General features: G+C 48.5%; 1 protein-coding gene across 1 annotated transcript in view; it reads left to right on the top strand.

Annotated features, from left to right (window-relative positions):
- SORD (sorbitol dehydrogenase) overlaps positions 1-10948 on the top strand; it is a 44503-nt gene extending 33555 nt beyond the window's left edge. Inside the window, exons 6-9 of the mRNA XM_058541482.1 lie at positions 3468-3533; positions 4840-5015; positions 8200-8321; positions 9270-10948. Of these exons, the coding sequence (XP_058397465.1) occupies positions 3468-3533; positions 4840-5015; positions 8200-8321; positions 9270-9435 (530 nt within the window). The 3' untranslated portion in view covers positions 9436-10948. The remainder of the gene's footprint in view (positions 1-3467; positions 3534-4839; positions 5016-8199; positions 8322-9269) is intronic.
- Positions 10949-13980: the final 3032 nt, after the last annotated feature.

The following is a 13980-nucleotide window of genomic DNA, read 5'->3' on the forward strand; positions in this document are numbered from 1 at the left end:
GAGTGGAGTCCAGCCCGCCCTGAGTCAGCACTCTGCCGGCATTGGGGTTGCAGCTAGCTGCCTTCTCTCCTCGCCTGCTTCCAGCCACCCAAACAAACCCTAGCAGCCTCAGACTGAATCATTCTAGGCTTCTAATTGCTGGTGACCAGACAGCATGCTCACACTCCTTGTGGGTGTGATGTGGTGTTCCTCATATACTTTTTTTTTTTAATTGAGGTATAATTGACTTATAACATTATATTAGTTTCAGGTGTACAACATAATGATTCATTTGTATAAATTGCGAAGTGATCACCGCAATAAGTCTAGTTATGGTTACACAATTTTTTTCCTTGTGGTGAGAACTTTTAAGATCTACTCTCTTAGCAACTTTCAAATATGCAATACAGTATTTTTTTTTTTTTTTTTGGTGAGGAAGATCAGCCCTGAGCTAGCATCCATGCTAATCCTCCTCTTTTTGCTGAGGAAGACCGGCTCTGAGCTAACATCTATTGCCAATCCTCCTCTTTTTTTCCCCCCATAGCCCCAGTAGATAGTTGTATGTCATAGTTGCACATCCTTCTAGTTGCTGTATGTGGAACGCAGCCTCAGTATGGCCGGAGAAGTGGTGTGTCGGTGCGCGCCCAGGATCCGAACCCAGGCCGCCAGTAGCGGAGCGCGTGCACTTAAGTGCTAAGCCACGGGGCCGGCCCTACAGTACAGTATTATTAGCTGTAGTCACTGTAGTCACCGTGCTGTACATTATATGCCCATGATATTATTTATTTTTTAGCTAGATGTTTGTATCTTTTTTTTTTTAATAATCAGAGGGATTTTTTTATTGAAGTAACATTGGTTTACAACATTATATAAATTTAAGGTGTACATCATGTTTTGATTTCTGTAAAGACTACGTTGTGTTTACCACCCAAAGTCTAATTGCCATCAGGTACCAAACACGTGTGCCCTTTTGCCCCTTTTGCCCTCCCCCCTCCCCCCTTCCCGTCTGGTAACCACCAATCTATTTTCTGTGTCTATGTGTTTGTTTGTTGTTGTTGTTGTCATTTATCTTCCACATATGAGTGAAATCAAACAGTATTTGGCTTTCTCCTTCTGACTTATTTCACTTAGCATAATGCCTTCAAGGTCCATCCATGTTGTCACAAATGGCAAGATGTCTTCTTTTTTTATGGCTGGTAGTATTCCATTGTATGTATATATACCACAACTTCTTTATCCATTCATTTGTTGATGGGCACTTAGGTTGTTTCCAAATCTTGGCTATTGTGAATAATGCTTCAATGAACATGGGGGTGCATATATCTTTTCGAGTTAGTGGTTTTTTCTTTGGATAAATACCCAGAAGTGGCATTGCTGGATCATATGGTTAGTTCTATTTTTAGATTTTTGAGGAATTTCCATATTGTTTTCCATAGTGGCTTCACCAATTTACATTCCCACCAGCAGTGCACAAGCGTTCCCTTTTCTCCACATCCTTGCCAACACTTGTTATTTCTTGTCTTTTTGATAATAGCCATTCTAATAGGTGTGAGGTGATATCTCATTGTGGTTTTGATTTGCATTTCCGTGATGATTAATTATGTTGAGCACCTTTTTATGTACCTACTGGCCATCTGTATGTCTTCTTTGGAAAAATATCTATTCAGATCCTCTACCCATTTTTTAATCAAGTCGTTTGGTTTTTTTGCTGTTAAGTTGTATGAGTTCTTTATATATTTTGGATATTAACCCCTTATTGGATATATGATTTGCAAATATTTTCCCTCATTTGGTAGGTTGCCTTTTTCATTTTATTGATAGTTTCCTTTGCTGTGCAGAAGCTCTTTAGTTTGATGTAGTCCTACTTGTTTATCTTTCTTTGCTTTGCCTTTGCTTTTGGGGTCAAAACCAAAAAATCATCATCAAGACCGATTCAAGGAGCTTACTGCCTGTCTTTTCTTCTAGGAGTTTTATGGTTTCAGGTCTTATGTTCAAGTCTTTAATCCATTTTAAGTTAATCCTCATACACTTTTGTGATTGCTTTTGTTTGGCAGGGCCACATAAGTGACCACAGGGCTTCCTAAGAGGAGTGATTGGTATAGAACAGACTTGCCTCAATGAGCCAGCAGACTGTAGGATTCAGGTGACAGATTTTTTTTAAAAATCTGCATAAGTAATACATTGTTGCCATAGAAAAAGAAGATAAGTCCTACATACCACATGTGCACACGCACAGAAATTCACCCATAGCCCCGTCACCCATCAGCCTGAGAGAACCACTGCTAACATTTTTTTAAATGAGATCATGCTGAATATGCTTCATGTTACCTACTTTTTCTTATTTATTTATTTTTTTTTGTGAGGAAGATCAGCCCTGAGCTAACATCCATGCTAATCCTCCTCTTTTTGCTGAGGAAGACCGGCTCTGAGCTAACATCTATTGCCAATCCTCCTCCTTTTTTTCCCCAAAGCTCCAGTAGATAGTTGTATGTCGTAGTTGCACATCCTTCTAGTTGCTGTATGTGGGACACGGCCTCAGCATGGCAGGAGAAGCGGCGCGTCGGAGCGCGCCTGGGGTCCGAACCCGGGCCGCCAGCAGCTGAGCGCACACACTCAACCACTAAGCCACGGGGCTGGCCCCTACCTACGCTTTCTTAAAAAAAAAAATCAGTATATTGCAAACAGTTTCCCATGTCAATAGATAAAAGAGTTATGACATAATTTTAATAGCTATGTAGTATCCCACTGTAGTTTATTTAACTAATCACCCCTTTGTTGCCAATTTCAGGTATTTTCCAGTGTTTTACTTCCTGAGGGAACTCACAGAATTATTTTCGGGGAGTGACCAAAAAGCAAATCCCCCAAGATATTGTGCGTAGCCTCATTTTGTGGGTCCGGTTTTTGTGTTAAAACCATCGTATCATCTAGCATGCAGACACTCTGGGGAAACAAGTGGTCTCCAGGCTGATTCTTAGGCACCTGAACATCGTGGAGCTGCCCAAGCGGCTGGGTCAACCCAGGGAGCCAGCTCACTTAAGGACACCCTCCAGGGTGGTCCTCAGAGGGTACCTAAAAAGGATATGTCTTCCTCAGGGGAGGTGTGATGAGTTCTAAGAAGGTAGGATCTAAGAGAGAACAGGAAAATATATTCAGACTTTCTGAGACTTCTTATTCTCTGAACAAATAAATGTTTCCTTGAGCCCTCTGGTTCTTTGACGTTATCACCAAGCAGTGCCTAAGAGTAAGTGGAAAATTTCTGGCTCTGAGGTATGAGAGAATCAAATAGAACCCAGCACTAGGAGCAGATTTCATGCAGAGGACAATTCCTCATGGCTTCAACAAACAGTTGTTAAGGTCTCACTCTGTGTCAGGCACTGGGATAGATGCTAGAGGTACACAAAAGTTATAGTTTCTGTCCATGGCCTGGACAAGGGGGAGAGTTGATGTTTAATATTTCACAAATATCCCCCATTTCCTGCTTTATTTAGGGCCAATAGGACTGGTCAGTTTGCTCGTGGCCAAGGCAATGGGTGCAGCTCAAGTGGTGGTGACTGGTAAGAGTTTTCTTCTTTTTAAATCTCCTTGAGGGGGAAACAGCTGGACCTACAGTTTGGGGCAGGGGCATGAGACCTATTCCCTTCCTGGGGTACTATGTTTCTTTTTTTTTTTTTTTTGTGAAGAGATCAGCCTTGTGCTAACATCTGGCAATCCTCCTCCTTTTTTTGCTGAGGAAGACTGGCCCTGGGCTAACATCCATGCCCATCTTCCTCTACTTGATATGGGACGCCGCCACAGCATGGCTTGCCAAGCAGTGCATCGGTGCGCGCCTAGGATCCGAACCGGCGAACCCCAGGCCGCCGCAGCAGAGCGCCCGCACTTAACCGCTTGCGCCACCAGGCCGACCCGTGGTGTACTATGTTCCTAAAGCGTCTCCTCCTCTTTTCTCCTGGGTTCCAGGGTTGAAAAGCCCACCCAGGAATGACCAAGTCAGGCCTCAGGAGGAGACTCTTCTGTGAAGCTGCTGAGAGAGAGTGGCTGCTGTGGAAAAGAGGACCTGGCTCTTTATATGTGGACCTTAGGCGCTAGTGCACATACTGCCCACTTGGTCCTAAGAGGTGGCTCAGTCCTTGGTCTATTGACCAAGCCCAGGAGGCAAAGAGGGTGTGTTTGTGTGTTTGTGATGTGGAGTTAGTGGGATGTGAGATATGTGTGGTATGGGTGAGAGACATGAGTGTGTATGTTTGAGGGGAGGTTATCTGTGATGGCCTGTTTGGGTATGTGTGTGTGGAGCTGTGTGGTGTGTATGGAAGCATGTGGGGTGTAGAAGGCTGTGTGTGTATGTGGAGAAGGCATCGGTATGAGAGTGTGTGTGTATGTATGTGTGTGTATAAGGTATCTGAGTGTGTGCGTATGTGTGAGGAGTGGTTATCTGTGAGATTATGTGTGGGGGTCAGTGTGTAGAGTTGTGTGGTGTGTGGGGTGTGTATGGATGTATGAGGGGTGGGGATGTAGAAGGGGGTGTGTGTGTGTGTTTTGTGTGAGGAGAAGGTATCTGAGAGATTGTGTGTGTGTGTAGCTCTGTAACGCTGTGTGGTGTGATTGGGCTGTGTGGAGATGTGGAAGGGTGTGGATGTTTGAGGAGAAGTTATCTGAGAGAGAGAGCGATTGTAAGAGAGAGAGACAGTGTATGTGGTGTGAATGGGAATGTGTGAAGGTATAGAGAGTACGTGTGTTAGGCTCAGCGAGACCACCCACTACACAAGAGCTTCATTGCCATCAGAACATGCACCTCCATTTTTATTTTTTCTCTGAGCAGCCATTCAGTTTCTCAGTTTGAAAGAAACTTCTGTTCAACTTTAGATCTGTCTGCCTCTCGGTTGTCTAAAGCTAAAGAAGTCGGGGCTGATTTCATCCTCCAGATCTCCAAGGAGAGTCCTCAGGAAATCGCCAGTAAAGTGGAAGGTCTACTGGGGTGCAAGCCAGAAGTCACCATCGAGTGCACAGGGGCGGAGACCGCCATCCAGGCGGGCATCTACGTGAGTGGGATGAGGGTAGCTGAAGCTGGTGGGAAGCTTCGGGGCGTCGGTGCAGGGTAGGATCAAGCTTCTCCACTGACTGCTATATGACCCCTAAGCAAATTAGGTAATCTCTTGGTGTCTCTGTTTTCTTATCTCTCTTTTGGAGATAGTGACACTTGCTTAACATCCTCATTGAATCAGTGTGAGGTTTAAACAAAGTAAGAGATACACTTGGTCCTTGAAAGATGTTAAGTGACCCACACCTTAGGATGGCGTTGCTGGCATGATCATATTTTAAAAGAGTGCTTTTGGTACAAGGATCAACAGGAGGAACAGGGAATGATGCCTTAGCTGGGGGTGGGAAATCCCTACCTTGTTTTATTGAGGAAAACTGCAGTCTGTGTCATTGATACAAAATGCCAGACGTTAAGTTAGTCACAGAGGTGAGGTGATTTTTCAGGGTCAGAGTTGGCTCCCACTGTCTTCTCCCAGAACTAGGAACAGATAAGCTGCCAATACCTGATTCACCCCTCAGCGACCCACCAGTAATTGATAGGAAGTTGGCGGGGTGGCAGGTGTGGCATTGACAGATCAAAGGATGAGGAAAAGAGAGGAGAAAGAATACCTTCTAGGTTCTGAGCCCTACCTTGTGCTGGGTCTTCTACTGGGTGCTTTATAAACGTGATGCCTAATCTGCACAATAGCCCTGAAAATTAGTTCTCATTGTCCACATTTTACCGTGAGAGGCCTGGTGACTTGCCTTGAGCACACGGCTCCAATGCCTGAGCTTACCCTACTCTGGCCGCTGCTTAGGAGAGGAAGTGCAGGAGTTGACAAGGAGCCAGTGGGCACCCAGACTAAGGTGGGAAGGGCTGGGCTGGGGAGAGCCGTGGCAGCTGCCACCACTGGGCACTCCTGCCATGCCTCCCAGACTGCTTCCTGCAGTAGCACGGGCTTCCTCCTTCCTTCTGAGTCATAGCTTGGTCACCCACAAGGGCACTTTGCACCGTGCAAGACATTCTGGGGAAACCTAACCCCTTGAGCTTAGAGGTACAGCCCTAAGGCCTGGCACCCTGGCAAAGCTGCCTAGCCCTCCTCCTACCAAGACGCCCATGGCAGCGGAGGCCAAGGAAGCAATGGGAGGACGAGGAGCAGCTGGCACCTTCGGCCTGTCCTGAGTTCCAGCTGGAGTCGGCTTGCCTTCTGCTCTATTGTCAGAGACAGCGGTCGCCGTGTGGGAAGGGGCAAAGAGAAATAAAAACTCAGAGGGCGACGGATCTGCATGTGATCAGTCGACCCAGGGCATGTCTTGGCTACCTGCTGTGTGCCTGGCTTTGTGCCGGACACCTTGAGGGCTATGACAGCAAGTGAGATGTGTCTACTGTCTTCAAGTTGTTGGCAGGTCAGTGTCCCCCGTTCCACAGAGAGGCAGTAAAAGACATGGGTTCACAATGCAAGGCTTTCCTTCCTCTTGTGCCCTGCTGGGAGAGCATCTGAGAACAGTTGGCATCTCCAGCTGTTGATGGTGAGGCCCGGTTGCCAGTTACCTGAGGTGGACATGGAGGTAAATGTGACCCAAGGGCCTCACCAGGCCTGAAGCCAGTGCTTCTCATGAGTGGGCAGTAGAGCCATCCTCTATGACAGGTGCTGCAGAATGCTGCAGGCCACCCCACCAACAGGCAGGTTAGGCAGAGGCGTACCTGAGAGTCACTTTCCTGCCAGGTCATGACTAGATAATGTTCATGAGGAGACATAGCAAATGCTTAGTGTAGAATTGATGTCACCTTCTTGGTGCAGAAGTCACACCCACAGAACAATTGTCAGGTAGATCGAGCATTCCTTTGCCGGTGGTCAGTAAGCTACTGGCCTGCTGGCAGCTTGGGATGGCCAGTTTGGTGGTGTTCCTCCACCTCCTCACCAAGAGGAGAGGAAATGCTGATGGGGAAAGAGGTTTCCTGGAAAAGTTCTCAGCCAAGAGTATCCTGTGGCTCACTCACAGCTTTGATCCCTCTCCCCCATTTTCCCAGTGGGGACAGTTGTGAGATACCCTCCCCCTTACCGACAGTGGTTACATGTCACAGGTGGTTTGTAAGTGACTCCACACTTCAATAAAAACAGAAAACGCGCCAATCGTTGAGTCCATCCCAGTGCTGAGCGCAGTGATCGTTACCCCAACAGCCCTGCTGGGGAGGCATTGGCCTGTTCTTACACGTGAGGAACCTGGCTGAGGACACTGTCCAGGGTCCCATAGCTCGTGAGTGCAAAGGCCAGGAGTCACCCCCACACTGCAGGCCTCTCTCCATGGTGTATCCTTCCCCTCAGAGACAGGGGCTGTGATGTGTGCCTTTTGTAGCCCCACTGTTTAGCACTTAGAATGGTCCCAAGAAGGGCTTTGCTGCTGACTATAATGAAAACTTAGCATGAGTGAATTGTCCATTTTTCCTTCTCTCGTAACATTGAGCACAGTGGTCCCCAAAAATCTCTGGGGCAGGCACAACGCTCATGTGGAGTTATGTGGAGACTGTCAGGAGAAATTTCACTCTCTGGCCCACTCCAAGGAGGGAATGGCAGAAGGATGTTCAGGGAAGACAAAATCCATTATGACTGATACTATTGGGATGAATGTCTCAAATGCCAGCCTACATGTTTAAGGCAATTTTTAAACCACAGAATTCCAATAGCCCTCTCCATTTGTATAGTTTTCTCACCAAAAGGGTGGTTCCTTAGAGAGTTGACAAAAGTTCTGTCTTGTGGGGTGGGCACTCTGGAGGAAGAACAGGTGCTGAGATGAGGCAGTGGCTGACGCCAACATCTGGTACTGAATTAGTAAAGCTCTGAAAGATGCTCAGGGGCTGTTGCAGACTGACCTTGTGTGTAGAGGAGATTCTCACCAGGGTCTGGAGAACCTCGGCCATTTCCTGGGATGTTGTGGACAGTGAAAGATGCTCCCACTGTGCCTGGTCCTCCACTGGTAAAGTGTATTATTTCAGGATCTTTAAAGAACATAATTTTACTCTTCTGCTCTGTTGAGTTTGGTTGACATGTTGAAGAGTTCAGCAGTATGGAAAGAATCATGTTCTCTGGAATTTTTGGATACTCACTTGATGCAATCAGAAGACATTTGGGTGATGGCAGTGTTATTGGGAGTGGGAAGTCTGCATTTCTCATCTTCTGGGTTTTCTTGTTCTTACCTCCTCCTCAGGCCACTTGTTCTGGTGGGACCCTGGTGCTTGTGGGGCTGGGCTCTGAGATGACCACTGTGCCCCTAGTGCATGCGGCCACCAGGGAGGTGGATATCAAGGGTGTGTTTCGATACTGCAACACGTGAGTATATTGTGGGTAAGCCACGGTGGCCAGCGGCCAGCAAGACCAGGGCAGGCCCCACATAGCCTCTGGGACCAAGAGTCTCTGCCTATTTATTCATGAGGGGCACTCCTTCGACACGCTGACAGCTATGCGATGTGTATGATAGGGATCCAAAGAGAGAACATTCACTCCTGGTTAAAGAACGGGAGGGCAGAGATGGCAGAGGGAAGGACAGAGGGATAGAGGGAGGGAGGAAAGGATAGAGGGAGGGAGGGGGATTTTGAAGCATGCTCTTCTTGGGTATCTGCCACTCATCGCCCAGGCCCTCTCTTTTCCATTTCTTTAAGTGGCCAGATCTCCATTTTCCCCCTTTAAAGGGAAAGAGAGAAGGGAGGACAACAGCAAGAACTCAAGTCCCTTAGTTTCCGCTCTAGAGCCCCAGGGTCCACCCTGGGAAGTGAGAGGGTGTTAATTCACCCCACCCCATGTTCTGTGGCTCCACCCTCTCCGCTGCTGGGAAACTCTGTCCAGGACCCCCTTCCCTACCAGTGTCCCTTACTCTCCTATCTTTAGAGTCTGTAACCATTCCCTCAGTGGAGTGCTGGTTTTCAAGTAAACTCCGCCAAGCCTAGCTGCTAAGAGGTGTGATTGGATTGTTCCGGGCTGCCTCCCTGAGGCTTATCTGCCCTTTCACAGTGGCCTCCATATGCCCTATGCCTTTATACCAAAGGAATTCTAGGCTTCATGATAGACATTGCAGAGGCGTGGGGGGTGTTTGGGAACAGGCTCTGTACTCCCAAATCACAAGTCATAAGATCATTTCCACCATTGTTTTTCTGTAGACTTGGTCTTGCAGAACCATAGTGCTATAAATAAATGTGGCCGAGATGATCTTGTGCTTGGTGCTTTTGGGGACCTGGCTCTTACCTCCTGAAGGTTGAATGTAATGCCTGTGATCTTTTACAGGTGGCCGATGGCGATTTCAATGCTTGCATCCAAGTCTGTGAATGTAAAGTCCTTAGTCACCCATAGGTTTCCTCTGGAGAAAGCTCTGGAGGCCTTTGAAACATCCAGAAAGGGATTGGGGTTGAAAGTCATGCTTAAGTGCGACCCCGACGACCAGAATCCCTAATGTTAATTGGGCTCTGCCCTCATCCCCACCCTCTCAGCATCTTGGGGCTGAATGGCTGGCAGGGGTGGGCTTTGATGCACAAGTTTCTTTTGAATAGTAAGAATAACTAAAAGAATTCATTATAAGCAGAGAGCCTTACCCAGAGGAGTTGGTGTGCCTTAAAAACAGCGATAGATTTGGGGAACTTGTAGCCAGAATGACCTGTTCATGCTGAGCAAAGTTCAGCAAATGGAGCAGAGCTTGGCAGGCAGTTGCTGGGAACTCCTCTTCTTCCTGGAGTGCTTGAGTCGAGCAGGGAAAGAAATCTGTCCAATGGGTTCCTGGTTCCACCATGATTGTGGCCAGATGGGAGATGGGGTGCGCGTTATGAAGAGACAACTTGATCAAGACTTAACTGGCGCAGAAGCTGATTTTCATGAAAATCTGCAGCTGAGGGTCTGGAATGAGGGATTGTCAGCAGTTTTAGTTTAAAGCAGTGTTTCTAGACATAAATGTTATTTGGTTTGATGACAAAAGGAGAATAAGAGACTGACTTTCCCTGATCTAGGATAATTTTAAAACCAATCAAACAAAACTGAAATCCCATGTGAGGGATTCAGTTGCATTCCCCAAATATAGAAATAGTCAGGGAACTTCTCAGCGCTGCTTGAAGACTGCCTCTTCCACTCCTGAGAATTCTGTGTCACCTTGCAAGGTAAAGAACTGCCTTCCCAACTCTCCCCACCCCCACCCTTCTGCAGGTTCAGGGGCAGCCACTGCAGGCTCCTTTGGCACTAGGTAGCCAGGAGGCACCTACCTAAGTGCAGTCATGGGGAGTCTCATGGGAGACCTTAAATTGTTCCTCTGACTAGCCCAAGAGGGTTTGGTCAGTGCCCCTGTCTTCCCCACCCCACAGGACTAGCATCTCCTCCTAGGCTCAAACTCACTGATGATTATTAGACAACTCCATTTAATTATAAACAGAAAACCTTTCCCTTTCTCACAGCCAGTTAAAGCTCTTGGTATCTTTCTGTCTATTTGAATGATATCTCCAAACTTGTCTTATTTTAATTGTGGGGTTTTCCTGTGTAAGATTTGGATCCAAATCACATTATGCCTATCTGTGACTTTGAGATTGTTAATCAAGAATGAGAATGTAGTAGCTGTGATATAACTTGGGCTGCAGCCTTTAATCCCTCACTTCAGGTCGGGGTGGAGTGTGAGTTGTGATTCGGGAAGGCCGTGACCAGTGCCTAGAATTCCTCCAGCTGCTTTGGGTAATAAATTCTGCTTGTAGTGTCTGACTGCTGCTGTGATTTGTGCCTGTTTGGGCAGGAATGGACTTAGGTTAATCATTTCACAAAAGGAGGATCCAGGATTTTTGAAAGTGACACATTCTCTGCATCAAATATAATTTCATTGACTGTTGGAAATTTACATGAATGATTTCTAGTCCTCTCAACAAGCCAAATACATATGATTGTTTTACAGCTGAGGAAATAAAGAAATCAAGAATAACTTGCTCAAGGTCACACGCTGCTTTTCTTGTCTCATGTTATCTCTGGAGGAGAATGGGATCCACACACAACACATGCACACACTCAGCAGCCACACAGCCGACTTGGACTGTGTGGCTCAGAGCCCAGTGGAGCTCTGCTCTATTTCCTCCTCTGAGTCCTGTTTAGCTCTAGGGACAGACTTGCCAGCTGCCTTCTCTCGAAACTTGCCTTCCAGCTCATTGGTGCCCAAAGTTCCTTGAATGTGGAATGAGACAGCCTTCCCTTTCTGGATGGAAAGCTTCCACCAGAAATGCCCCTGAGGGAGGTGGATTCACTACTTTAAATTCACGAGCAGTGGCTTTTCCTCTGATTGTGGTTTGATGGAGGGAGGAGGCCACTGAACCTGAGAGGGACTTAGGAGCTGCAGAGGGAACTCTGGAAAGGGAGGGCAACCAAAAACAAAGACGGGTCACTTATATCACAACTGTGATTGGGTTGGGTCTTTTAAGTCAATGTCTTGGAGCCTCTGTTTCCTGGTCTATTAAATGGGCTTCATGATGCCCACCATGTGGGCAATTATGGAGAGTGAATGGGCTGATAGAACATAGCAGTTGAGGGAATACTTCCCATTTCCAAATCCCCCTACAGCTCTCAAGCTACTGTGATGTTTCACAGCTTCCCAAATAGCGGCAGAAAGGGTGGCGGGGGAGAGGAGGTGGTGTGGGTGGGCCACCAAGTGCTGGCTGCTCTGAGTCCTCCAGGTGGTGAGAGGCCCCGAGTCAGTATCACTGAGCTGGCGCTGGGGCTCCCTTGCCTCCGCATCCTTATTGAAATGTTCCCCCCACTATTTGGAAGGGGCTGCAGGAAGCCCAGGAATTCATTGCTCCTGCCACCTCCACTAAGCACTCAATAAATATTGATTGACTCAGTGAATCAGTCCCGGAACCAAGAATATGAATTCCCCACGAGCTCCCCAACCTTGGGTGGCCCTGCTGGCCTCTGTGTGCTCTGTCACCGGTGCCCGGCACCTGGCTCGCTTTCAGTCAACATGGAGGACCCCACCCAGCCGGCACTCCCAGCACTGGGGTGGGGTGTAAGGGTGGAGAGCTGGGCAGAGGACCCTGCAGGCAGACCACAGGGTGGAAGGGGGAGGCTGCCCCACGGACCCCAAAGGAGAAAGGGGACACAGCTCCAGCACCTCCCTCTTGCCGTCCACCTTTGGCTACAGTGGAAGCTGATGTGAAGTCACTTCTGGCCTCCCAAGCCCTGGTTCTCAGGCCACCCGTCTCACGTCTATGTAGCACAGTCCTGCCTTCCTAGCTCCTATTTTGCTCCCTTTGGGACAGAAAGGGGGCCTGTGGGGAATTTGTTTGGGCCAGAGGTTAGGAGCTGGGGAGGTAGGATTCATTGGTTTCCCAGAACTGTCCTCTGCACATGATCTCAGCCTAGACTTGGAGGACAGAAGCCAAATGAGAGGGCCTACATCCCTGGGTGGCAGGCGAGTCTCCACCATCCCCGTCCGTCTCTGCACACCGAGGTCCTCGAGGGCTTAGGGAGGAGCAGAATGGAGAAGGGGCAGCAATGAAGCGGCTTGGCTAGGAGCTTACCACCCGCAGGAAGTGCCTTCAGGACAGAGCAAGTGTTCTCTGGCGCAGAGGCTGCCGTGTTGAAGCCATGTGGCAGTGCTCCTACGGCACCCACCCCTCACGCACGACTTCCCTCTCCTCTTAGAGCCCTGGCTGAGTCAGACCCTGAGCTCCTTCCCTGGGCACCTGGAAGTGGCACAGGATGTGCGGATGGTGTTCCTGCTGAGATTGCTCAGGGCTCTTAGCTTCAGTGGGAGCTTCTTGAGGGTGGTGGGCAGGGGAGAAGCCTCTGTCCTCTGGGTCTTGGACCCATCAGGCCTATGAGAGGCAGCATGTTGTAAAGGGTTTGATGCCAGGAGTCCTGGGTTCTCTCTAATCCTGGGCCCACCACTAACTCAATGTGTGATTTGCCAAGTCACTTCCCTGATCTGAGCCTTGGTTTCCTCTCTTGTTAATGGAAGGGTTGGACTAGACAATCTTAAGGTCTTTTCCAGCACTGATATCATACAGGGTTCCCATCACCCCAAGGCCCTGGGGAGTGAGGACCCCTTTGGGGTGTCCCTCAGGCTTGAGGTGTGAGGGGCCTTCTTGTGTTTCAGTTCCAGTCCTGCGTGTGTGTGTGTGTGTGTGTGTGTGAAGGGGTCGCCAGAGGGAGGGAGGTGAGAGGAAGGGAGGGGGGCTGCCTGTGGAAACACCTGCATCTTGGGCATCACCTTGTTCTGGTCCTTGGCCTCAGGCTCCCAGGTGTGGTCCTAAGAGGGTTTGCACAGGCCAGAGCTGGGCCCGGGGAGGTCTGGCCCCATCACTGACTTCCCTGCTAGTGGTCACTGATTGGCCTTTCTGTGCTCCCCGTGGAACTAGAGGCAGAGGCACGGCCTGGCTGGGGGTGGGGGAGCCCAGCAGTCCATCCATAGCCAGGGGGGAGCTATGGGAAGAAGGTGGGCCTGCCTGGGTCCAACACCACTGAGGCACGGTGGGGGCACAGCTCCCTTGGGACCAGTTCTAGGCTGCCCTGACCTCACAGGCTCTATGTGTACTGGAACACCAACTACTGGCTGCTTGGGCCTCCTGGGTCCCAGAGGCCTCTCTCACAGGCCTGCCTCAGCTCCTCCTCCCTGGCAGGAATCCCAAGAGTTTCCTTGAATCAGCTGTTTGCAGTGCTCTTGTCACCAGGAGATAGCAGTGACTGTACTTTGCCTTATCACACAAGTTTGTCCATTGTTAAGGAAATAAAGGCAGATAAGTAAAAAGAGAAAAGCAGCCATACTCTGTTCTCTAAGGATGCTAATACGTTGGGGCACTTCCAGCTTTCCCCTGTGCATTTCTATGCACATAAAACATATACATGTATTTATGATCGGAAAGAGATATGTACTTGACCTGCCTTTTTTCCATTTTCACCCATAACCAATAAGGACTTTTTTTTTTAACAATCACAATTCCCATTAACAAAATTAACAATAATTCCTTCATATCATTTA

This window comes from Diceros bicornis, chromosome 5 (assembly GCF_020826845.1).
Source record: "Diceros bicornis minor isolate mBicDic1 chromosome 5, mDicBic1.mat.cur, whole genome shotgun sequence".
Classification (NCBI taxonomy): domain Eukaryota; kingdom Metazoa; phylum Chordata; class Mammalia; order Perissodactyla; family Rhinocerotidae; genus Diceros; species Diceros bicornis.